This window comes from Sitophilus oryzae, unplaced genomic scaffold, assembly GCF_002938485.1.
Source record: "Sitophilus oryzae breed Bouriz unplaced genomic scaffold, Soryzae_2.0 scaffold_1167_pilon_pilon, whole genome shotgun sequence".
Classification (NCBI taxonomy): Eukaryota; Metazoa; Arthropoda; class Insecta; order Coleoptera; family Curculionidae; genus Sitophilus; species Sitophilus oryzae.
The window spans coordinates 1,906,111-1,933,632 of record NW_022145801.1 but is presented as its reverse complement, the minus strand read 5'-3'; the positions used below and the strand labels follow the sequence as shown (position 1 = coordinate 1,933,632).

The 27,522-nt window shown below is 32.0% G+C and overlaps 1 protein-coding gene across 3 annotated transcripts in view; it reads left to right on the top strand.

The window, feature by feature from the left end:
* LOC115888569 overlaps positions 1-27,522 on the top strand; it is a 147,437-nt gene that overhangs the window by 52,378 nt on the left and 67,537 nt on the right. For 2 of the 3 annotated variants that reach the window (XM_030908332.1, XM_030908349.1), the window contains 3 exons: positions 15,032-15,217; positions 18,782-18,896; positions 22,969-23,029. In XM_030908332.1, the coding sequence (XP_030764192.1) occupies positions 15,032-15,217; positions 18,782-18,896; positions 22,969-23,029 (362 nt within the window). The remainder of the gene's footprint in view (positions 1-15,031; positions 15,218-18,781; positions 18,897-22,968; positions 23,030-27,522) is intronic. The other variant, XM_030908340.1, reaches the window with a different exon arrangement.

Genomic DNA, 27,522 nt, shown 5'->3' with positions numbered 1-27,522 from the left:
AAAGTTAACGATGTTTGTATTTTGTTTATGCTAATTCTCTTACATGTAGTTTTTTGCGAAGAAATATTTCATTTATTTTTTAAAGTAAATGCCAGTAAAAGTAAATATAATTTTTAAATAGTAATATAAAGCACCTAATATAAATAATTTTGATTTCTAATTTTTTATTTCTATTTTCCTTCCATTACACTGCATGCTTAGAAAATTAATAAATGTTTATATTTCATTATTTTAAAATTTGTTGTTAATATAACAAATTAGTTCTGTAATTATTATTATTTAATAAACCAACGTTGCCACACACAAAAAATTTAGAGACTATATTATTTTTAAATAGGATCTAATATAAATAATTCTGACATCTAATTTGTTGTTTATATTTTGCTACTACTTAAAAAATATTTATATTAAATGATTTTAAATTTTGTTGTTAATAGGTATAACAAATTATTACTGTTACATCCAAAATAACAAGTATTATTGCAGTGTAACAACAGAATATTAATTAAAAAAATGCAGAATATATAGACATACTAACCCTAACTAACTAAAGCCAAACAATAATATTCTTTGCTAATATCAACTAATACCAAAATATGGCAACGGCGCCCTTCATAATGTATTTTCTGTGTAAATACTAGCACCTCAATAAAAAAATAATGTGTCCTTATCTATATCTGACTCCGCAAAAAATCAAAGATGCCGGCTTCTTTCATAGCATTGCCACCGACCGCTGTCGGGCTTCTCGGAAAGAAACCTACGTCGCCGGGCGACAACTAAAATTCAGTTAATATTTTATTATAATCGATCCTGACGAATAAATGAATTTCATAAATGAATGAATTTTATGAATGAATGGTTTTTGCTGCCGAATTACTAGAATACAATATTTCAAGGCAATATATTCGATAATTTTTATTCGAATAGTTTTCAACGAATGTTTTCTTACTAACTATCGAATTATTCGAATGAATTGCAACTATCGAATGTTTCGATAGTATTCATTCGATAGTTCCCACTACTAATTGTGACCCGATTCAATTTTTACGGCTCATTGCTCATATTTTATGGATCGAACAAATGAACGAACCGATTTTTAGCAATGAATCAATTCTCACGACTCTTTGAATGAGCGAAACGTAGTAACGAACGATCGTACCGTATGATCGAAAAAAAATGGCGCCCAGTTGGCTTGGAAATGACGTTCGATGATATTTGCAATATAATTTTACATATAAAATGGCAGCGATCTTCATTTCATAGCCATGGCTGGCGCCGTTTTTATTCGATCATACGGCATTTTCATTCAATTCAATTCTCACGGCTCTTTTTTACAATTCGTTCGTTTAAATTTTAAGGATCCCTGGGTAGATAACCAGACAATTCGTTATGTATGTATGGCTGGCCTCATTATTTGTATATGTCGTGACAACGATAAGAATCTATAGTTGTAGTTTCTATTTATAGTGTGTTTGCCGTTTTTCTATGAAAGTTTACTAACTTTTGCGTTTATCCCTGGTTTATTCTCATGCCTAGTCTCTGAACAATAGTGAATCGAATTTCACGATTCATTTTTAATACTCGTTCAAATGAACGACTCGTGCAATCTTTGTCCATCTCTACTGGGTACAGACGTAGTAAGAGAAGAAATATAATACACCTTACAGGTAGTGATGTTGGTAGCGAATATTTCCATTCGAATTTTGGAGGAAATTTCAGAAATTTCCGAAATATTCGGTCCCAAAATCGCGAATATTCGCAAAAATCCGAATTTTGCAAGAAATTTCTTTTCAAAATTCAAGACATTGAGCAAACATTTAACGAAAGTGTATCAAGTATGCCTATTCTTAAATCAGAAAAAAAGAATGCTTCTCCGCCTTACAAAATAGAAAACGTATGGCTCTTAAACCAATGCATTTTGCCGCGAATCTCTTGGACGACGGGTCCAAGAGATTCGCGGTTTCCTGGGGGAGCACCTTAACAATGAAGAACACATAGCCGCTATGGAATATCAATAGCCGCTATCAACAATATCACCAACAAGCATCCTCAGTCCTCAGTTTGTCAATAATAAGAAAGCCATTTTTACAGATGTAACAAATTATTGCGCCCAATCGGGTTTATGGGCTCTCGACTACGTTTGGATGTCAGTTAAAAATTGTCTAAGTTGGTGGCAAGCAATGTGTAAAAATACTCAGTTGAAATATTTAGCTGTTGCTCTGCTGTCTTTACCAACGTCATCTGCAGCCACTGAGAGAAGTTTCAGTACTTACAGTTTTATCCATACTAAAAAAAGCAATCGCTTAACTCCACAAAGAGCAGGCAAAATAAAGTTCGTAGCTCATAACAGTAAATTATTACTACAAAAACAAAAAGTGGATATGGAGCATGATATTCAACAACATGAAACTCCTCCAGAACCACTAGAACCCGTAGAGGTAGAGGTCCATCCTTCAGAATCAGAAGCAGATGATACATCAAATATATCTGATTTGGAAATAGAAACTGACGAAGACAGTACTACTACTATAATACCTTATGAAGATGGGACCAGCTCGGCGCCTGAAAGTATTCCGGAATAGAAAAATTCAGTTATTTGTGTTTTACGTTTTTAAACGGTTTTATTTAGCTCGACCCGTACGGTATTTATTTATTTGTTTGGGTCAAAATTAGAAATTGAAATTTAAGTACCTTCCTGTTGTCAGATTGATCTGAAATTTGGTACACATCTTTAGTTCCGATGACAATACAATATAGTAATATCAATAACATTGTAAATCTAAGATGGCCGCCGGTACAAAATGGCGGATTTCATATTTTTCCACAACCCCCTCAATATGGGTATCAAATGAAAGGGCTACACTAGTAGAATACTGTGATTATGACAAAATTTAAAATCCAAGATGGACGTCGTTACAAAATGGCGTATTAGGTGAGGGCATGAGTAGTCGTGTCCAGAACAGTTGTGTCCAAGATTGTGTGACGTTAGAAGGACAGATAAAAAAATAGGTGTGTGTGTGTGTGTGTGATGTACCTACGCAGTTAGCGGTAGCTTTACCACCCAAGTTAAGGTAATAGGTTAAAACGTGCTGATGACTGTATGGCATTAGGGTGGCTAAAAATGTAATGTCGCTAGCGTTTTCCCCTCAAGATTGGGCGTCTCTTGTTGTATATTATAGCCTTGCCCCTCTACTGGACCTCTGGGGGGGGGGTCGACCGTTAAAATGTCCATTACTCGTGGGAACAACATGGAAACAATAAATAAAAAAACAAACAAAAATAAAAAATCGGTAAAAAAACTTTTAAGTTAAACGATTTTATCTTATGTGCACTGAAAACTAGAAAATAATAATAACAATTAGGTATTTTGAACTTCTAGTTCAGAAATATTTTAGTACTAGGCAGAATAGCTTTTAGGCATATTAGACTAAAATCAAAACGTGGGGCCCATTAACTATTGCTGTAATACTTTCTTCTATACTAAGTGTGGATTGCATCGACTTACTATAATCGTAACTGGAGATTTTGACAATCAATAACCAGCCGTGGCGGCTTCACCAGCGAACGCCGAGCTCATGATCTACTAAAGTATAAAGATATGCTTTGCCATAGGTAGGATTTCAGAGGGGCCCCACGTTTTTATTTTAGTCTAATATGCCTAAAAGCTATTCTGCCTAGTACTAAAATATTTCTGAACTAGAAGTTCAAAATACCTAATTGTTATTATTATTTTCTAGTTTTCAGTGCACATAAGATAAAACCGTTTAACTTAAAAGTTTTTTTACCGATTTTTATTTAAATTTATATTTCGTGCTTTTTTGTTTTTTTTAAGTTCATAGTCATAGTTCATGGTTTATGTACAAAGTACAAATGTTACCCAATGATTTTTGTTATGTGTTATGTTTATGACTTTTATGAGTTATGTATTGTTTATTAAAAATATAACAACTAATATTATGTTTGTTGTTTTTTTTTACTTAGAACATGTTGGTATCAAATGTCGATCTAATTTATTCCTTTATTGTATCAACAAAAAATATGTAAAATTGTAAAATTTCCTAAAATTTCATTAATTTCCGAAAGTTTCGGAAATTTCCTGCAACAATCAAAAATTTCTGAAATATTAACATCACTACTTACAGGTTACACTGCTTCTAGCATAGGATGCCCCTTAATAGAGAGGAAAAATCCACCACTCTAGGTTGCAAATAAATCAAGAAACCCTTTAACCCCAATATATATATTTCATATTGTCTACGCTTTACACACATCGTTTGTTCTTTCTTTTATCCTTTATCAAAACATAACTCAAACCTTCATAACATTTAATTCCCGCACCCTAATGGACCCAACTCTTTTAAACTCTCTTTTATTTCCTTCCTTTTGAAAGTGCTCTCTATTACTTCGGGCTGACGCGTAAGTAAGCCGGCCAACGCTGTCCGAATGCCAATCGTATCCCGACCGCGTCGTTCGGGCTTATTCGAAACGTGACCGTTCAATTAGCGGCCATATTTTTCCACATCGTCTCGTAATTTTCGGAATCGCGTCGGGCGAAAAACTCGGCGGAAAAAAGAGTGGAAACGGGCGAAAAAGTCATTTGGCGCGCCGATAACGCTCGCATTCATAAGAGATTAATTTTGATGAATGTGACGGACGGTGACCCGATTCCAGGAAATGCAAAGGAAATAACTTTCCAAAAAAAAACGTTTGGAGTCAATGAACATACAAATAAAAGACCTCTATTGAGAAAGAAATTAACTTTTACGATATATTACAGTTGAGGGTTTGAACCATGAGCTACAAACTAACATAACCTAACTTACCAACGAAAGATATAAAATAGAAAGAGATTACATTAGGAATGTAGCTGAGTGTAATGGATATCACTCTCCTTCACTAGTTGATAAAATAATTAGAAAACGTAGATGAAATTTTTTGTTTCTGAAAATTCGACTTTTCAGGTGGAGAAAGATACGTCAAAATATTTATATATCAAGCTCCAGAAGAGAGCTGTTCGATATTCACTGGGACTAAACAGCAGAACTCATTGCCAGGACTTTTTTAAAAAATTAAAAATATTAACTCTTCCTTCCTTATTCATATTTGAATCCGTTTGCCTAATACGTAAGCATGTATCAGCTTCTCAAGAAAGGATCACACTTATCCACTCAGGAACGCGGAGCAAGATCTACCTACCCCACGCTCAGAGTTAGTTAAAAGTTCAATATTATACAACTCAAAAAAAATGCACAATCACCTGCCATTTGAAATCAAATCCATAACATCATTTTCTTCATTTCGCAAAGCATTGAAATCTTATTTACTAGACAAGGCTTTCTACACCGTAAATGACTTATATTTTGATAATCGAATTTGATCTTGTAAACACTGGTCTAATGTTTGCTATATCTACTATATTTACCAATGACATCGAGGTAAATTTATCTAGAGGTCATTGATATTATAAATATTTTTTATAAAAAATCATCGGAAAAGGAAATAACCAGAAATATATGACAGAAAATAGCAATACAAACTAAATATTCAATTGCAAACACTTACCTACCATAGTTTAGATTTTACTGCACGTTTGATAAATATATACTATTATGGACAGTATAGGAAGTTTGCCTAGTTTGAAAAGCCTTGGTAAATGCTCTTGGAATTATAAACTACACTGGCTTGGGTCAAAAAATATGGAATATTTTTCCTATGTTTAGCAGCATTATACAAATGGGAATAAATTTAAACTATAATAGGTGAGGATAACTAAAACATATAATATGTGTTTCAAGATTTTATATAGAAAAAAAACTAAATACCTTTTTATAACGTCATTCCTTTTTTTTTGCATAGTTCTTCAATAAAATATTGGATATTCTGAACAAGATGGATTTAATAATAAATTCTGACGTATGTGAGGGGCAATTGTGACTTAAAAAAAGGCAGGCCACGTGAGGGGCAATTGTGACTTACATCTAGGCAGGCCATTTATATTTTTAAATGTGAATGTTGTCAATATCTTTCTGTGATCTTTTTGATTAATAAGATTATTATTATTATTTTTGATTTTTTGATTATTAAGCTTGATTATTCTTCCAATATTTTACTTATAGTGAGGTAAGTGTAAGCAGTAGCCATAACTACATCCTCACTCGGGTAACAGAGGTTTTGGCCTTTGGCCTTTTTGAGGCATATTTATTGCACTTCTTACCCGAGAACTACTAGTAGGAGTGAAATCTCTCTTTTAATAGCTGTCAACCATTTTTTACGAAGCTCGTCATTTTTGGGGATATAAAAGCAGAAACCTTGGGACCCCCTCTATAATTCTCGTGACAATTTGGAACAGAGCATTTAACAGGTATGCTACAATAAAATGTTAATACCTATCTTTTGATTATTGTAAGTAACCATTATAAAGTACTATGCAGACTGGCGGTGAAGGCGTTTTACTCATTTAGGTGTAATATCTTGATAAATACTTCTAGTTCTTACCTTAAAATAATTAATAATAGAGGAGTACGACAAGCACAAAAGTTTGAAGTTCCCTATGTGGAATGTCTGGTTTGAATTTTTATTACATTGTTATTTTATCACAATTTTCTGATCACACCATGCACTGAACACTAAGAACTAAACAAACGTGTTGCAGAAGCACAACAAACTAGAGATAATTCATTATTTCTGATATGCAATCGGAACGAGAAACCACTACCGGCTTTTCAGGTTAAAGGTAAACAATTTAATAATGCGCTGCCTTCGTCGCCATATTTGCCTTGCCCATATCATGTTGATTGGCATTGAGTTGAGGTGGTGCTGGTCAAATCAAATCGCAATGTTGCCAGTTTTCGGCTGGCGCACGAGCACGGTTCTGCAATGTGATTGGGCGTATTTTTCATACGACATCAATTGGCGCTTTAAAATTATTTCAAATTAAAGCAATTTTGAGGACCTATAAAAAAATTATTCAATGTCATGGAACTATTTTTTTTGGGTAAATATACTGAAAATAGTCTTCTATTTCAGATTTTGTCCTTGAATTGGGTATTTTATTTTTTGAAAGATCGGGTATTTATGAAATTTCTTGTAAAGATTGTAATCAGAAATATGTTGGGCAAACTAGAAGATCAATATTAACTAGATTTAAAAAAAACATTTAGCTCAGATAGGATATGGTAGACCGGATAAATCTTGCGTTGCTGAACATATTGTTGATAAAGAACATTGTATAAATATTAATAATTTAAAATTAATTAAACAAGTCTCAAATTACAGGCAAATAGATGCAAATGAAAGCATCAGAATTAATAAATGTAAAGATAGTATGAACAGAGACAACGGCCCAATTCCTTACAGTTCTATAGTTGCGGAAATTTAATTGTTAGACTCGGTTGGCTCTGAGTCGGTTGGCTGTGATTCGGTTGGCTCTGACTCGGTTGGCTAGATCTTGCCACGCCCACTCGGTGCCCTCTGAGCGAGTATATAAACGCTCAAATGGTAGATATGAGTTTAGTCTTAATCATCTGCTGATGATGCTAACATGGTTAGCGAAACGTAGTCTCAAATATATCACGAGTCGCCACTGTATGTAACTATATAAATGCACAATAAGAAAACTAAACAAAAAGCCCACTACTGTTTGAAATAAGAGGAAAATTATAAGACCTAATTTAAAGAAACTCCCTCAAGTATTCTTGTATCGTTCCTTACTCCAATATACAAACATTCGACGGATATCTGGAGATTTCCACAGTTTGGTCGGGGTCCTTATCGAGCGTGTAGTGTGCTATTATGGCGACGCCATTTTCTTTATCGCTCCAATACACGATGTGGCAGAAGGTGTATAAAATATTCGTTGTTCAAGGCGGAAACTACCTACATTCTTTATCAATGTCACGGCCTCTTTTATAAGACAGCCTTTTTTGCGTGATATTTTTGGAATATAGTTTTGTATTTTTTTAAAATTCAAAAATCAAAAGGAAAATCGTAAACTTGAGTTCACTTACTATAAATTAGACCGGAATAATGTCAATATATTATAATAAGAAATCCAAGATAAAGAAATAAGAAAAAATACCTTTATTCCAATTAGTTTTAAATTCCACGAATGTTACAGTTTGTGGCATCCAAACAATTATGAAATAGACTTCGATAGATTTTATAATAGACTTAGACTTTGCTTACTAGTCAAAAAAATTAGATTACGTCAACTTGACTTAACCGTTTTAGTACTCTATCTGGTATTCCTATTATTAAATAATTATTATAACTTACCTATTACTTAGAAACATAGTTTTTAACAATTTTAATAACGTGTAATATTTATGGACGAAATAAAACAAAACTATTATATTTTTATTCGTTTTAAATAAAATTTGATCGGCAATGATAAACCAATATTTAAGTTAATAGTAAAGACAAAAAAACATAAGTTATCCACATTAATACCCCATCGCGCTCTACCTTTTAATTGGTATACCCTGCTGGCAAGCGAAACCTTGGGTCGGCTTTTATATGTATAGGAGTGAATTGCTATGGCAATCTAGTAAGTCGGAGAAAGAAAAAATACGAAGTATTTATTACATAACCACTTATTCTGACGCTAGATTCCATGCGCTTGGGAAAATACTTGCCTTTTCTCTTTATTCAGTACATCTTATTTTGCTAAGCATGTTGACCATACTCTTTGTACACGAAAATCAGCACCCAAGACCAGAAATGCCAGTCCTAGTATGTTCCTTCCTTAATATTTATGTTCAAAAGAGTCACACATATATTTTTATCTTCATTTGCTTTATATGTACCCATATGAAATATATTCGTTTACAAGTTTAATTAGTGTGGCGTGACATGCATCTGATAACAAACTATCTCGAAAAAGCCAGGATTTTCTTTGGAGACTGCTCGAGGATTTAGCTTATTGCGTGACGCATTAAGGAGATTGATTAGAAGGCTGAGGAAGTCGACATATGAAAAAACTACCTTGTCGATAAATAAAGAATATAAATGAATTTCTTTTTATTGGGTTAAGGTTGATTTAATAAAATCGCATGCATTTTTGTTATTTGGGTTAATATTTTTATTTAACGCATCTGTTATTCTGGCTTTAAAGATCTGCTATTCCATAATATATAAAATATGTAGTAACCTGCATGCAAATAAAAAATTAGGAATCAATGTGTTTAATGTGTTATGTAATTTTCAGAAGAACAAGTGGATATCATATTTTTTATTAAACGTAGCACTGGGCAAGACTGATTTTGGTCTTGCGGTCTTGGTCCTTGTATTGCACAAAAACCAAGACCAGGGCCAATAATAGCGTTAGATTTGCAAAGACCAAGACCGACCAGTGCCAGACTTAGGCAAGATCATATCCATGACCCCGCATGCAAGACTCTTGCGATCTAGCTTTAGCTTTTCTTCACGATTTTTATTTACATCTCATTTCTCATTAAATAATTAAACAAACAAACAACAAACAAACAACGCTTTATTGTGCAAAAAGCCAAAACAGCTTCATCGACAAAGCACTCACAAACAACAAAATCACAAAAAAATACAAACAACAAAAAATACACAATACAAATAATACAATTCAAAAAAAATTAAGTCTTTAAAATTACAAAAAGAATATACATGGACAATTTTAGAACAGTACGCAGTAAATAGATATAATTTTAAAGTTATAGAATATTAAATACTTGACCTTTGACCAGTGTGTGAGATGATCAAAATTTTAAAATACAAAATTGTTCATAATCAAACATCAACAAAAAAGTCGTTTACCGCATATAGGGCTCTCTCCAGTAGGTATGATTTTAAAGCTTTGCGAAATGCGGGAAAGAATGAAAGCGATTTGATATTCAAGGCAGATGATTGTACATTTTTTGGCATTGTACAGTATTGAACGCTTAACTAGTTCTGAGCTCGGGGTTGGCAGATAAAAATCGTGCTCTGCATTCCTAAGTGGATAGTTATGAGATGGCCTTTCGGGAATAGCAGATATGTGCTTGCGGATTAAGCAAACGGATTCAAAAATGAATAAAGAAGGAAGAGTCAGTATTTTCAAATTTTTAAAGAAATTCTGGCAGTGAGTTCTACTGTTTAGGCCCAATAAATATCGAACTGCTCTCTTCTGAAGTATGAAAACACGATCAAATTTTGTTGCGCAGCAAGTACCCCAGAATGGAAGGGCATAACGAAGATGTGACTCAAAAAGGGCATAATAGGCTATTCTAGAGGTTGAGAAGTTAAGTTCCTTAGAAACTGATCTAAGCGCAAAACAGGCAGCGCTTAGTTTCTTTGATAGAGCTTCAATGTGAAAGTCCCATTTTAACGAGTTGTCTACAAGAAGTCCTAAGAATTTCAGAGTCCACGACGAAAATAGTAGTGTTATTAAGTACTAAAGGTTGTATAGTACTTTTATATGACAAAACTTTAGTTTTTGATAGGTTGAGGCATAGGAGATTAGAATCGCACTAAGACTTAATGGTGCGTAAGTCACTGGATATAGTATCATATAGCGCCGCAACATCTGGGCCGCTCCAAGTGAAACTAGTATCGTCCGCAAAGAGGCAGATTTTACCGCTAATGTCTAGATTTGCAATGTCGTTGATAAACACCAGAAACAAAATAGGGCCAAGTACTGAACCCTGAGGGACACCACATTCTATAGGCTTACAAGAAGACATAGACGTATCAATCCTCACAAGCTGCCTTCTGTTGCCAAGATACGACTTAAGCCATTCGAGCGGCACAGTACTTTATATTTAAGGAGAAAAGATAGAAGATTTTTTTTAACCAATCTTTCAATAATCTTAGATAATGTGGGCAGGAGAGCAATTGGGCGATAGTTCGAAGCTTGATCTTTATCTCCTCCTTTATGCAGAGGAATAATTATTGCTGTCTTAAGGCAGTTTGGAAAAACTCCTTTTTGGAATGACTCAATAATTAAAGTAGTAAGATAGATTAATGTGCATTCCGGAAGTTCAGAGAACATTTTGAGAGTAAGCCCATCAGTCCCAGATGAGGATTTGTTTTTAATATTATTAATTGTACTACGGAGCTCATCTAATGCTACGGGCGTGAGGAAGAAACTGTGTAAATTCTCATTTGCCTTAGGGAGATATGAAAGTGAATCATGGGAAGGAGTTATGGTGTTCACTAAATTTTTAGCCACATTAACAAAGTAAGTGTTTAAATCTTCAGGTGGAATTAAAGACTGTGCCAGACGAAGAAGTCTTATTCCTTAAGTCATTTACAATAGCCCAAGTCTCCTTAGCGACATTACCGGCTTTGGCTAGCCTCGCATTATAATAAATTATAATGCGAGAATTATTTATATTTAAATTATATAATTATAATTAAAACAAAAATAACGAGATTTTTGTATACAGGGTCTTCCGAACTGTATTTCGGAAACTTCGGCAGCATATTCTGTAGATAAAAGTAAGTAGAGACACAAAATAAGAGATACTTGGTGTTGAAGTTTAATTTTTATTTTGATTTTTTCCAAATAATTTCTGAAGTATCATCAATATTTGGATGAAAATTGGTGTCTTGGTGGGAGTTTTTTGACATGAGAAATTTGATTTTGATGTCAACATGACTCTTACTTGTAGAGGGCGCCACCTACATATTTTTTAACTTGTTTGAAGACTAATAACTTTTCGTCCGTATCTGTATAAAACTACCGAGTAAAAAACATACATTTACAACTTTTTTTACGTAAAAAAAGTCTCTTTGTAAAAATTGCTACTGAATTATGGTTCTCGAGATATTTGGAATCGAAATTATCAATACCTGTCGTCATTGACATAAATTAAACATGTTGACTAAATAGTTATTAGACTGAAATCATAAATTTCAAATGTTTTGATGCCAAAAGTTCAACAGAAACTGTTTTATCATCATTTTTTCGAAGAAAAATTTAGGATTAATTTAAAAAAATAAAAAGTTCAAAAAATTAAAAAAAAAAGATGAAGTCAAATAACTATCTACACAACACGTTTATTTTTTGTCAATAATGACATGTATTGGCTGTTCTCATTTTGAATTACTTGAGAACACGGTTGCTCGTAGCGATTTTTACCAAGAGACATTTTTTACGCAAAAAACACGGAAATTTATATTTTTTTACTCAATAGTTTTATTCAGGTACGGACAACAAGTTATTACTCTTCAAAACAGTTAAACTACATGTAGGTGAGGCAACCAAATTTCTCATGTCAAAAAACTCCCAGACACCAACTTTCATCCAAATATTTACTACTACTTTATTACTTATTTTTATCTGCAGAATGTGCTGCCGAGGAATGTTTCCGGAATACAGTCCCCCCCCCCCCCCCCCCCCCGGACCACCCTGTATATACTCTTTCCCCCTATAATTTGAAATATGAAGTAATTAAAAAAGTTAAAAGTATCATACACAATCTTTTTAATGGCAATTTGACATTTTTTACAGCAGATCTACCACCTGAATCCTCAGCAGGAAATATAAATTCTAGTTAGTCAGTTCGGCACCGAATATAGATAGTGTCTTTAAAGTTTTGTATACTATTTATTTAAAGATATTCTATATTGCGAGACTTCCAAGACTCTTGCACCAAGACCAAGACCAAGACTAGACCCTGCTTGACAAAAACTTAACTTTTATACGTATTTTAAAAAATTAAGCCACTTTACTCTTGAGCCTATTTTATATATTTGAAGCTACCCTGTATACGAAACAAAATTTATTTGGAATCTAACAAGATCATGAGATTTTTATCAAGAATAAACATTTCTGAAGAACTTAAAATATTTTTTCCACATTACTTTCAAAACTCTTGAACACCCCATATGCTAATTTGAAAGTTAAATAATAATATAGTATGTAGCAATTTTACTAAAATTACTAGAAAGGAAAGAAATATTTAGAATTTTAAAACTTACCCAGTAATAACGCCTCAAATTTACTAAAATAAAATTACCAAAAATTACAACGGCAAAGATCATGCATAATTTAATGAAATTTACATTGTTGTTTTCTGTTTGATTGCAGTTAATTAATATTAGTATGTAACAATTATTAAAAAAATATTAAAAAATATATAAAATAAATAACAAAATGTTAATCATAGTTGCAAAGATTATGCATACTAATGTAAAATTTACAAGTTTTCTATACGATTGCAAGTAATTAGTGTAATGAAGTCCGTATTTTTTTTTTGTTTGATCTGTTAAATGCTAGGCGTGAACATAAATCGAGCACGGCAGGATAGCACGGCGCGAAAGTATTTCGCTGGTACACCGAAGAGCCAGGGTTCGAAGCTGCCTTGGGACATAACTTTTTTATTTTTTTTTCGTTAATATTCTGATTGTAAAATATTTAAATATTTGTTTTTTTGATCACCAGACGGATAGCGTTTGTGGATTTATGAACCATACAGTATATGAGTAGAATTTGATATGTTCATTTGTTTTGAAGGATTATGGCAACAAATAATTCTTAGACAGGCTTAGTATGGTTTATTTTTATTTTTAGAACTGTTATGATAGTTTAAAACCGAAAAATATTTTTAATGCTAAAAATTATTTGCTGATAAAATTGTGTTAAATATTTCGTCGATTTGCATGGATACGTTGAAGTTTTTTTTTGGTACAAACAGCAAATGGTTTTTTGTAGAATCGACGGGTAAAAACCGTTTTTTTTACTGTAAGGAATTTTGATGGGTGGTAGGACGATGGTAACCAAACGTGGTTCGTGGTTCCCGACGGGAAAGATTATTTAAGGGACGGGAGCGCGAAAACTAGGGTCTTCCTGCTGAGACTGAATGTCGGTGACCTTTAGTAAGTAAACCTCGTGAGTTTAAGCCGATTCTGATCCGTTTTTTTTTATCAGCGATGCTGTAAAAAAACGAATTCTTGAATTTAAATAAGTAAAAGTAACGTATATCCGTTTTTGATTTTAAATAAATATAAAAATGGTGGTCTTAGATATTTGATTTTAAATAAGTATCATCCGTATTTCTGATTTCTGAGTATAAATAGTTAAAAACCGAGCACTTAAGTTTCTTTTTTTTATACCTGACCGTGAATAATTAGTGTGACCGAATTCCGGGCTGCTGTATGCGATTCCGCAATCCGACCGATTCGTTTTGATCCGACGCCGATTTTCTTCAGACAACCAGACAGATTCATTTTGTTCCGACGCCAATTTCCTTCAAAAAAAAGGTAATCGCATTCTTTCTTTTTTTACCCCATCAGAGTTCTAATAATCACAAATTTTAGTTTCAGCACAGTAGAGTTACTATTTTATTTTTATGGTATAAAATTTCTTTACAGATAAGGATTTAATTAAAGTTCCTATTTTATTTTACCATAATAATATTTCTTACGTATTTGAATTTAATTAAAGTTTCTATTTTATTGGATATTATAATGATTTTCTTTACAGGTTTGAATTTAAATACTGTGAACTTAATTATTGGCTATTGTAATTAACTGATTTAATTTCTTTTGGTATATAGATATTTGACCTATAACTAGATGATCTGATTTAATTTATTTTTGTTAGATTTTGCGATATTTCATGCTTTAATATTCCTTTTTATTTTTGAATTTGAGTACTTTGAACTTGAAGATATTGGATTCATATTTAATTTATTTAAATAAACCTCGTTATAAAATATATTCGACTTTAACTGACTTTTACCCCATTTCCCTGGATTCTCCACTGTAGAAAAGCCACCCGTACTGGCTGAAGTGGTCTCTCAAACACTATAAATTTTGAGGGTGGCGCCCGAGAGACAAAAGATCGACTGCTCGGCGTTAGTAATAGCTCTCTAGGAAAAAAGGCTGTTACATTAGTAATAATATACTAAATTATAATTAAATTAATAAAAAGAAAATAGAGGTAATTTTATAATTATTTACGCAAAAATATAGTACTTAAAATTCTCTAAAACAAAATGAACAACAAAATGCTAATCACGCCCACAAAGATTATGCATAATATAACGAAATTTACATATTTTCTATTCGATTGCAGAGAACTTAGCGACTTGAAGCTCCCCTGGCTGCCCGACTTTAAAGTAATTAATCTGACAGTTAATCTAGTCAATTTGTGTCTCGATATTCACTTCAAGCTGGGCGATTTAAATGTTAATGGCAATTACGAGGCGAACAATGTGACACTTCAGAAGCAGCTGCCCGTGTCGCACAACGGGGACGTTAGGTAAGTGTTTTATTATTTATAATGCTCACTTTAGCTCAGTTAATCAGTTTTCTTTTGTATTTCTAAGGGATTAATTTAGTAAAATCTAAAAAGAAAGATTAAAGTTATTTTATGAAATTTTTATTCAAGCGGTGAAAATTGCTTAGAATAATTACAATAAAATATTATTTTATACATAATAGTCAACTATGTAATGAGCGGTTTTAAAAATATACTACACACGCATTGAAAACTTTTATTTAGTGAGTAATATATACCGTATGATCGTAAGAAACTAAGTCAAGTTGGCTTGGAAATGACTACCAATGTCATGTATATAATACATAACCGTTATTTACATAATATATAATGACAGCGATCTTCATTTCCACGAAAAACTTTCTCTGACCCCATTTTTTTTCGATCGCATGGTAGTAGTCCATTCCTCAGACAAATAATATAAGAAATCTAGTAAGATTTTGTATAGTATACAAAACTGAGTTATACAAAGATAACCCAATTATAAAATACATCTACCCAAAATATACAAAGCAGATGTAAACAGAAAAGTAATACTTTTTGCTATACTTTTTTTTAAAATTAATATACCATATGATCGAAAAAACCGCGCGCAATGTTGGCTTAGAAATGACGATCGGTGACATACTGATTTTTTTAACAAAGTGTCACAATATCATATTGAGAGATATATTGTTTTACATAATTTGCCGTTTAAAGTCATAGGCTACTGGTTAAATTTACAACAAAAATTAAAATGTAGCCTTTTCCAGGCTAGTACTTTCTACAGTAACATACAGTAGGCTGATATATTGTGTCTAGATGATATACACGTGGTGGCGCACCTCATTTGCCTCGGCTGATTAAACGAAATCGGAAATATGTAGAAACAATTTTTTTTGGGTATATGTGGGGAGGGAATGTGCACAATTTAAAACTATTTTTAAATGTACAGAGTGTGTCAGGACTAAGATCCATACCAAAGTTATATTTTTTCTTATGGAACGTCCTGTTTTTTATTTAATTTTTGGATACTTGGGCATACAATAAGGCATTTATTATAAGGGTTTAATATGTTTAAATGCTTTGGTTTTTGAGATATTTAAAGATATTTAAATACGCATGCTATAATAAAAAAGTTTGAAAACACCCTGTACATTACTTTTCAGAGTTAATTCTTGTACTGACTTTGAAGCGAGAGAAATAAACTTTACTAAAAAATTTTATTGCTTCCTTAAATGTATGCAGGGGTATCAAAAATTGCTGGGCTATTTTAAATATTTATTTTACACAAAAAACTTCGTTATTTTACACTATATTTCAACACTATGTATTTTTTTAAAATAAGCCGAAGCAGATTTAAATGCCCTTTCAAACTATATTAGGGTTTCCTCTACTATCTGGCTCAGACTTTGAATAAAAAGCGATTTTTCAATAAAATGGCAATCAAGATGCCTGGTACCGCCATGGCAATTTGCTAGTAACAGTTAGTAGCTATTTTCAAAATCGACATTCCTTGATGGACTTTATTTAAATTTATAACAGTTTACTTTTATGTAATTTGCCTACAATAGTTTAATAAGTATTTATTATTTTATTAAGAAAAATAAAGAAGCAGTTCTTTGATTTATATTACGATGACTTGTAGATATATTTAATTTTCTATACAAGAATCAATTAAGGCAAATTCATTTTCTTCGCTCCCAGTACAGGTTTCTGCCTAATAGGTTTTTCACTACTATCAGCTCTGTAAAATTGAAAAAGTAGTATTTCAAAAAAACTCTTATCAATAAAATGTCTATTGGGATATCTTTGAGTATAAACCCTTCAGGCTAACAACCAATTGTCCTCACAAAGTAAAATCACTAGTAACATATCCATTCCTTCCACCAGCAGATATATACTACTTCATTTTTCTTGATAAAATAATAAACACTTATTAACCTTATTGTAGGTAAATTAAATAAAAATAACCTGTTATAAATTTAAATAAAGTTCATAAACCAATGTCGATTTTGAAAACAGCTAATAAGTGTCACTAGAAAATTACCATGGCGACACCAGCCATCTTGATTACAATTTTATATAAAAATCGCTTTTTATTCAAAATCTGAGCCAGATAGGTATAGAAAACCCTAATATATTTGAAAGAGCATTTAAATCTGTTTCGACTTATTGAAATAAATACATAGTGTTACATTTGAAGTAACGTAAGTTTTTATGTAAAATAAATATTTATAACAGACCAGCAATTTTTGATACCCCTGTATACATTTAAGGAAGCAATCAAATTTTTTAGTAAAGTTTATTTCTCTGGCTTGGAAGTCAGCACAAGAATTAATTTTGAAAAGTAATGTACAAGATGTTGACAAACTTTTCATTACAGCATGCATATTTAAATATCTTTAAATATCTCAAAAACCAAAGCTTTTAAACATATTAAACCCTTATAATAAATGCCTTATTTTATGTCCAAGAATCGAAAAATGAAATAAAATACCGGGTGTTCCTTAAGAAAAAACATAACTTTGGTATGGATCTTAGTTCTGACACACCCTGTACATTTCAAAATAATTTTAAATTATGCACATTGCCTTCCCACATATACCGATAAAATATTTTGTTTCTACATCTTTCTGTTTTCGTATAATCCACCGAGGCGAATGGCATGCGCCACCCTGTAGATAGTATATCATCTAAGGTACCTTAATTTTTTACTTCTATTTATGCAAATAATAAATGCCTTTAGTCGTAAAGAGAGTTTTCTTTAACACCCTTACTTATTTCTTTAACACCCATTTTCTGTATTTCTTCGACTCTAAAACTACGCCAGTGACGACAAATCTTGAAAAAAAGGGTTACATTATGTCTGTGGTCAAGTTTAAAGTGTTAATAAACAAATCGTTTATATACATTTTGCTCGTGTATGTTCGGACAAACCGTTTATCAAATTAGTGCGTAATATGCACTTACATCATGAATATCCTATGTTTTTTCGGTACATTTTGCTAAAACTGCATAATATGTAATTTACTGCACGTGTAGATCATGTGTTTTTGCGTATTTTACATAGTGGCCGTAGTTAAAAAAAAAACATTAAAACTGCTTAAAAAAATATTTATCTTGTACGTATTATTATGACATGTTTTTTATACATCATTTTTTCAAAGTACGTCAACGTATGATAGATTAAAAAATATGGTTACCGTAGTAGAATAAAAAAAATATTAGCATTAACAGTACTCTTGCACTACAACAATGCCTGTAATACCTTTGGTAAATGTATTTTCCTTTGTGACACCTGGTGTATGAAAATTCTTTATTCCTACCATATTTATAACACAAATATAAGCCTAGTAGTAATAATTTTAACAGAAAAAATACTCTTTTTACGTTATTATAATGATGGATGATACTTAAAAACCAGGAATATAAATTTCCTTGTCTAATTTGTATTTATGAATATATAAACGAGGGTTTATAACAAACAAAAATTATAATTTATAATAGATATACCAAAAATTAATATTAATTACAAAATAAGACAATTAATTTTATTATTTTCAGTGTAAATTTCTCTGACGTGTCTGTCAAAGGGAAGGTTGGTCTTCTCATTCAAGGAGACTCGTTTGTTCCCAAGAACTATGACATAGACTACAGCTGGACTGAATCAGAGGTAACGGTGAGTTAGAATAGAACTTAGAAAATAGCTCGTAACAATAGACGATAAACAAGGAAACAGCAATTACATAAAGTATTTAATATACTAAAGCAAAACCATAAATTTTATATGTGTGAGTTTGAATTTGTATATCCGATTTTAGAAGAACTGAAAATTACTTTTTTTTATTTAAATTAAAAATAGTTTAGAATTGAAGAGTCCAGGGAAAAAAACTTGATAAGTGCCACTTTCAATAACATATTTTTTGTATCACAAATAGACCAGAATAATGCCAATATATTATAATAAGAAATACGAGATAAAGAAATAAGAAAAATATATTATCCAATTAGTTTTAAATGCCACAAACAGTACAGTTTGCAGTTCGTGGCATTTAAAATTCCTTTGCTAAAGAAAAATACTTGTCTAAACAGCAAAAATTTGTTTACTAAAATATAAAATACAAACATTATAGCTTAAAGAGTAACAGCGCTTTCAGATGGAGCGGAACGTCCGCGAGTTCAAGCAAGTACCATGAGCCTAAATGAACAATTTTATATGATTCGCGTACGCTTCGTCCGGATGATTTCGTCCGAAGGCTATCTTGAAAAAACACGCGGACGCTCCGCTAGTAAAAGTGCTGTGCGGTATTTTCCTTATGGAAGAAATTTTCTGTGAAAAAATTAAAGTAAACTAGGCACTCCCAAGAATGTAACAGTGCTTGTTTTTCTTTTTGCCATATTATGAAGTCATAGCAAAAATTAAACGTGCAAGAGAAAAATATATTGAGGAACCTAGTGACTATGAACTTATTAAACGTTTTGATATGCTTGAAGTAGCGGGTTTGAAAAAACGAATAACTCCCGTTGAAGAAAATTTGGGAAAACTTTATTTTGTCCACGATGAAGAACTATATTAAAAAAACCTTGTATCAATAAGTAATCTTATGTTTATGAATGTTTTTTTAATTGTTTTGAACTATGTTTCCCTTTAATATTTAGAAGGTCATGTTAATTTTTAATAAATATTGCTTGAATATTGAGGTGATGACCAAACCAATATTCTTAAAAGTTTTATTTGTTCTAACTACCACCAACATTCTTCCTCACCACACTCACCCTATACCATGCTGGCAACTGTTACTTTTGGGTCGGTATTTACATGTGTGGAAGTAAATCGCATAGGGATCTTATTAAGTCGGAGTGAGAGGAATGCGACAGTGTGCTATTGCGTTGTTGCCGGTACGCCTATCCCTATCAAGTAAAGTAAAATCATGATCGCAAACCGCTTATTTTTAAGATTTTTTTTTCTAAAAGGTAACTAGATAAAATCACTAGATATGTTTCTGAGTATCTGAAATGGAATTATAAGGATATCGTTAGGGTATCCATTTTTTTATAACGAGGAAACGTCAGTAATCGCTATAATTTAAAAACTCAACTTTTTTACACAAAACACGCCTTAACTTAAGAACCACTTTAGATATTGAAGCTTTTTTTTATTTTGAAGATCGAATCATTTACATAAGAAAAGATGTTTACATAAGAAAAATTCGATAAGGTTGTTTTTTTTTCATTCTAAATTTAAACAGCCCATCCATTTTATTTTAGTGCATAGCAGTTTTCAGCAATCGTGTAAATTTTTTTTTTATAAAGATTTTTACATACTGTCTGCGAAAAAAGTTTTTGAAAAACTACAATCAATTATTTCTAATAGATTTCGATTTTTGAATTCAGAGTTCTAATAGCGCGACCACTGTCGAACACCAACTCAATTCCACTTATTTTTACCAAAAATGCCAAAGTTTCTAACTTACACTTAAAATTTTTTAAGCTATAGGGAAAATTACAACGACTCGTTAATAAATAAACAAATAAAGTATCACGAGACGTAATTAAATCGTGAAGCTGAACGCATGATGTACACTTCTCCCTTTGGTCAACCGGTCGACTGCGACAAGTTTGCTGTAGCCCCTTCCACGTCTCTTAGCAATGTGCACAGTTTCTCGGTTTATTTTATACGTTTGGCAACATGCTTACTGTTCCCTCTTTGTTCAGTACATTATAAATGTATTGTACTCTTCTTACATACGGAAATCTCGACACAAGACTAACCTTTGCCAGCCCTTAGCATAATAGAATAACGTTTACTGGAAACCTTTGGTAAATGTTACTTTCACTATAGTAAATGTTAGAAATTACTAGGAAAAGTCGACAAATCTCTTTAAAATACCACATTCACTGGTCCAATCCTCAATTGCTAGCATTTCCTAGTGAATGTTAACAATCACTGAATTTCCGACTTTCACTGTAACATATATAAGAGAATAAATAAATATGTACAGGGTGGGTCAAATTCGACGCTTTTAAATGGAAACACCCTTTTCTATAGGAGATAGACGAAAACTAATATCGGTGTCTGGAGCTTAATTTTCATCAAAAACATGATGGTGAAAACCGCACATCAATATCTGTTACCGTTTCGGAGTTACGGGGTGTTTTTCAAAAATATGCATTTTTAACAAATCGCTGTAACTTTTTTGCTATGGAAATTTTTTTGTTTCTATGAAAACATTTCCAAAGCACCTTTTTACGTAGAATTTAATGGTTTAAGTATCATTTTTTTAAAATTAATAATTTAAGAGTTATCAACAGAAAAATTGATTTTTTATTTGGGACACCCTCTATATTCTTAATTAAATGAAAAGAATTTAAAATTACCTTTCCACAAATATAGCACACTTGATATTTTGTCATAATCCCCTTCGAAATACAGAATTTTTAAAAGCGCCACTTTCAACTAGTAGGCTTTGGACACCTTATTGATAAGGTGTTGATAATAAGCCCTTAATGGAACTCGAAAACATATTTTTCCAGCAAGACGACGCACCGCCCCTGAACGCTGAAGTTATCAGCAAATTTTTGCAGCCAATTTCAAGAATAATTGGATAGCTAACCAAGATCCCAGCCGTTGGCCGCCGAGGCCGCCTGACTTAGTGCCCATGGATCTAATTCTATGGATATATTTGCGAAAGAATAAAGGTTCTTTATTCTTCCGTATAATCTAGACAGGAATTAAAAATACTTAGCAGTTTTGGGAGGGTATCTTTCACCCCCACTGAGTTAATGAATTACGCGAGAAAGGTATGTCGAACACCTGTAGCAAAATCTCATGCCTTGGTTTGCTATTTATTTTTATTGTTATTAGATAAAATTTAAATGTGTTGATGTTGGTTAAATATATTTTAAATTGTTATAAAATTCTGCATCTCGCATAGAAAATATTATTTTCGTTTTAATTGATGCTCACAGCTAGAATTTTTTTGCATTCCAGCCGATGCCGTTCAAAGCCTACTTATTTAAAGCCGGCGAATTTTTATTTATATACTCTATATCTCGAAGAGGAATCGAGCAAAATATCAAGTGTGTTATATTTTTGGAAAGGTAATTTTAAATTATTTTCAATAAATATCAAATATACAGGGTGTCCCATATAAAAAATCAAATTTTCTGTTGATAATTCTTAAATTATTAATTTTAAAAAAATTATACTTAAATCATTAAATTCTACGTAAAAAGGTGCTTTGGAAAAGTTTTCATAAAAATACAAAATTTTCAACAGCAAAAAAGTTACAGCGATTTGTTAAAAATGCATATTTTTGAAAAACACCCCATAACTCCGAAACGGTAACAGATATCGATATGCGGTTTTCACCGTCATGTTTTTGACAAAAATTGGGCTCCAGACACCGATATTAGTTTTTGTCTATCTCCTATAGAAAAGGGTGTTTCCCTTTAAAAGCGTCCAATTTGACCCACCCTGTACAGTATATGTACTCCTATATTTTACTATAGAGTTTTATTTAAGACATAAACCGTTTATAATCTTTTAACACCGCGGTATAACGCCTCTGTTCGGTGTGAACGTTAAATTTAATGCGCCAGGATGTTTTCCAAAACGACATACATATTGCGGCAGAGTAGTAAAATTTTGTCCCGATTTGTGGGAGTCCCTCGACATATTCTGGCAAGGTGGCTATTAAATCTTCATTGTCTTCTCTCGACGGAGTTATAATCGTAAACGTCTTTTTCAGGTTAAATATTTTGTGGGCAAAGACACTCAAGTAGAGAGTAAAATCACGGGACCAGTAGGTGGTAAGTAATAGGATATTTTTAGAGAAAGTGATAAATGTGAGTGTTCTTACCTAAATACAATTTTAATTTTATGTCAACCTAATTTTTTATTGTATACAACATGGTGATTCACGGCCATGGTGCGTTAAGCTTAATTTCCATGCATCCGTTGTCCGACGATACGATGAGACGATATTAACTTTATTGATTGAATTGAATGGCTTCAATTGGTTAACCGTTTCTAACCAATCAAAGTCTTTAAATTCAACCAATAAAATTAATATCGTATCATCGCATCGTATCGTCGAATAACGGAAGCATGGAAATCGACGTTTGGACGATGGAGAAACGGTCATAGGATTTTTTAAAAAATTGAATTTTTGCATAAAGGCATCTGCTTCATCTGTCTAAATTATTTTTAGCATTATAGTGTTACCACTTTATACTAGAAGTGATAGCATCTTCGTTACTTTAAATGGAACACCCGATTGTATTATTACATTTTTTTAAACTACTTTCATATCTCATAACTTTTCTATTATACTAACCTATACAGAGAAGACCAGGCTACTAGTAACATAGCAAGTTGCCGGACGAATTTACGTTTACCCGTTTTGCGTTCGTACTCGAGACTGCTCGAGATTCACTGCCGGCTAGTCGGCTGGTCAGGCGGTACGCAGTAGCAGTTGTGCTTGGATGGGTCGGTCGTGACAGACTAGGAATACGACGCGAAGAGTGCCGAGTATTTATTGTTTTCATTTCAAAGTGTTTACCTACACTTAAGGTATCATTTAAAATGAAAATACTTAAATATTTAATATTTGAGAGTGTTTACAAGCCAAAACTAAAAGTAAATAAATTCTCTAAACCCAAAAAAACAAAATATTACTCTAAATAAAAAAAAAGTTATAACAAGTGTTCAAAAAGACCATCTTCTTGTGCTAGACAGAAGCCTAGGCGGTCGTAAAATTCCCGTCTGACATTGGCTAACATATTAGGGCTAATAGTTTGGAAAGCCTCTCGTATTTTTACTTGAAGCTCATCCAGATTATTAGCCCTATTATGACCATACACTTTGAATTTTATATAACCCCACAAAAATAAGTCATTGGGAGAAAGATCTGGTGATCTAGCGGGCCACAAAATAGTTCCATATCCACACAAACGGTTGGGAAACGTATTGTTCAAATATTCTTGAACAATACGGGCATTGTGGGCAGGAGAACTACCTCAGCAATTTGATTACTTGAAAACCTTTTTGATCCGCGGTAGCACAAATGAACACTTGCTTTAACTCCTGTTCTTCATTAATCAACACATCAGGCTTTTTGTGTTTTTGTGGGAACACGCACCCATGTGTTTCAAAATTATTAATAACTCTTGATACAGTAGGTAAAGATGGAATTGGCCTGTTTACAAAAGTTTGTGGAAAAATTGCTTGTATATCCCGATAAGACCTATTTTGGAAATACCATTTTACAATTTGAATTTTCTCGCGAACTTCGTAAACATCCATTATTTTACTTAAAAAATAAATTTTACACGAGAACTGTCGCGAGAATCTATGTATTCGTTTTGGCTATTAGAACACGAATAAATACAAATTCTGAAACATTCTTATCACATATATCTACCTATTTTTATTTTATCGCATTTTTTCGCCTGCTTTTTATCCGGCGGACGGCTATACGCTAATTCGTCCGGTTCTGCCTATGTTACTACTACGGTGGTCCGGTCTGTATATATCTCTAATAGTTTTCGAGATAAAAAATAAAACAAAAACATGATCTTGAATAAGCATGGGTTAAAACATAAATTCGGCATATTGAAATCTGAAATTTGGTTTATAGATTAATGAAAGCCGACATATTCGATCTGTCTAAATCAATCGATTGGATATCAACCAGGGAGAAAATATTTATTTCCATTTGTTATAAAATCGCTCAAATCAAATGTATATCATTCAAAAAATCGAAAGATAAATAAAATTGTTTTTTTTAACGATATATCACGTTTCTATACCTAAACCTTCTGGTTTCTCAATAAAGACATTTAAAAGATAATAATTCTATTATACAATCAGATGCAAAAAAACGCAAAGTAGAAATTTGGGTCAAAAATTTAGTGTTATATTTTTGTTATTTTTAGCCCTATTTTCATAATTTCAGGGTGAGTCTTAAATAAGTTCTTAAATTTTCAGGGCTTTACCATTTTTCCAAGTCCAAAATAAGCGAGTTATTTAAGTTTGAAAATTACAAAAAAATGATTTTTTTGAAAAAAATTTTAGAGCCACCGGATTTTTTCTGTATTTGCATCCATTTTAGTGTCGTAACCATGGAGTAAAGCCGTAACTATGGCAATATCAGAGATTAAGAAATTATACCGTGGGAAAATTTGTGGTAAACAGGCAGTTCTAAAAAGTTTTCGAAAAATATACAGCAAAATTTAAAAGAAAATGCACGATTTTTAACATCTTTTTTTTTGCGAAAAAAAACCTCATAGACGTGTTCCTAGGGTCGAAATATACCACCCCTGAAAATATTTGACTTAATTAAGACTCGCCCTGTATAGTCTGCTAAAACAAATCATGAAAATAGGGCTAAAAATAACAAAAATATAACAGTTTAAATTTGAACAAAAATTTCTCCGTTGCGTTTATTTTGCATCTGTGTGTATACAGGGTGTCATTGAAATGGTATAAAAAAAATCAGGGGGTGATAGTACTCCTAAAAATAGTAAAAAAAGTTCCTATAAGTATAGGGCGGAAAATGCATATTAAGGGAGTTAGGGGCACTAAAAGGGGAATTTAAAAAACGCTTGTTTTGAAATTGCATGCTGAAAAAACGAGATAAAATTTCGAAAAAAAATCCTCTGCCATAAATTTTGACCCTAAATCAAATGGTGATACTAAAAAATTATTTGGAAAAGCGGAAAGGGTAGTTTTTGCAAGGGTAGGGGGTTGTTTCGTGAATAACTTTTTTGAAGTTACTTTTTTTGCAAGTTTTTTGAAAACTACATACTTTTTCCTACAAAAAAGGTACTCTTGTTGCACATCGCCCAGGGCGATGGTTTTCGAGAAAATAGAAGACAAAGAGTTTGCTCTGATGGGTTGCTAACTGGTTAATCAACATAAACTTATGAAAGTTATGGCGCACAGTGCTTCGAACATATGGCTCTAGAGGACAAAAATGCAAAACTTCTCTTATATTGTAGGCAATTTATTCAAACTAGGTTTATTTGACACAAATGATGAGTACTCTCATTGTGCTAAACGGCGATGTTCTTAGTCCCACGTTTATGAAAAAAAAAATTATAAATAATAAAAATGTTGGAGCTGTGTTCCATCTAAGGAAATAATAATTTATAGTATGAAAACGGTGTAAGTATTAAATAAATCCCTGTGATAGAAAATAATTGAAATAACATTAGAACATGATTCCTACAATATAAGCCTAATATAAGATAAACATATTTTTCTTTAATGAAAAAGAAACATTAATGTTATATTTAATTAAAAAAAACTTAACATACTATAAATTTACTTTAGGACAACAAAATGCATAGATCGTAACTACTCTGATTCAGAAGAATCACTGCTGACAGAATCTTCCAAATTTATAGTATCCAAATCACAGGTAGATGAAGTATCCTCACATAATAAGATATTTCTATACATAATTATCTAATATGTTACTTTTTCGCGTTGTTACTGTTCTTTTTGTTGGTATGAGGGATTCGGATGTTAATAGTTACCTCTTTAATAGACCATATCCATATATAATTTTTTCCTTTTCTTGGGTATGAGGATTTATAATAAATTGAAAGATGGAAACTTTTATATGCGACGTTTCGCTCCAACATAGTGGGTTTTTTCAGGCACAAGTGGTGTCTCATTTGACTGGAAGGTTCATCAATATCTCATAAAGAACACATTTTTTGAAATACAAATAATTTTGAATTCTTGTCCTTATGATCAAGCCATGTATTAACCAGATCGGTATTGCTTATCAATTTTACTCCATCTGAAAAGTATTATAAAATAAAGTCCGTCGCAAGCAGACGCAGGTGAACTATACAAAAATTAAAAGTGTATGAATATGACAACAAAAATATTCAATAAATACGATATGTTTTGATATGTTTTTTTAAATGCCTTTTTGAAGTTTGAAAACGTAAAATTTTTGTACGCATTTAAGAAACATCTTAAAAAATAATTAAAAACTAAACAATCACGAACTTGTTTAGAAATAAATTTAAAGTACATACCTTGTTTAACAATATCCATAGTGGCTTTTAATTAAGTACGTAGCGTTTAACTCCATAATATACAGAACTACTATGAATGTTATTCTTTTCACTGATAAGATAATGATCGCAAAATTTATTTTTAGTGAAAATATTTGCTAACAAAAAACGCTGTTTATGAAAAATAATATACAGGATGGTTGAACATTGCTATAAGTATAAAATTACATATTCAGATATTAGTAAGTTTTAACTTTTTTTTTCGATTT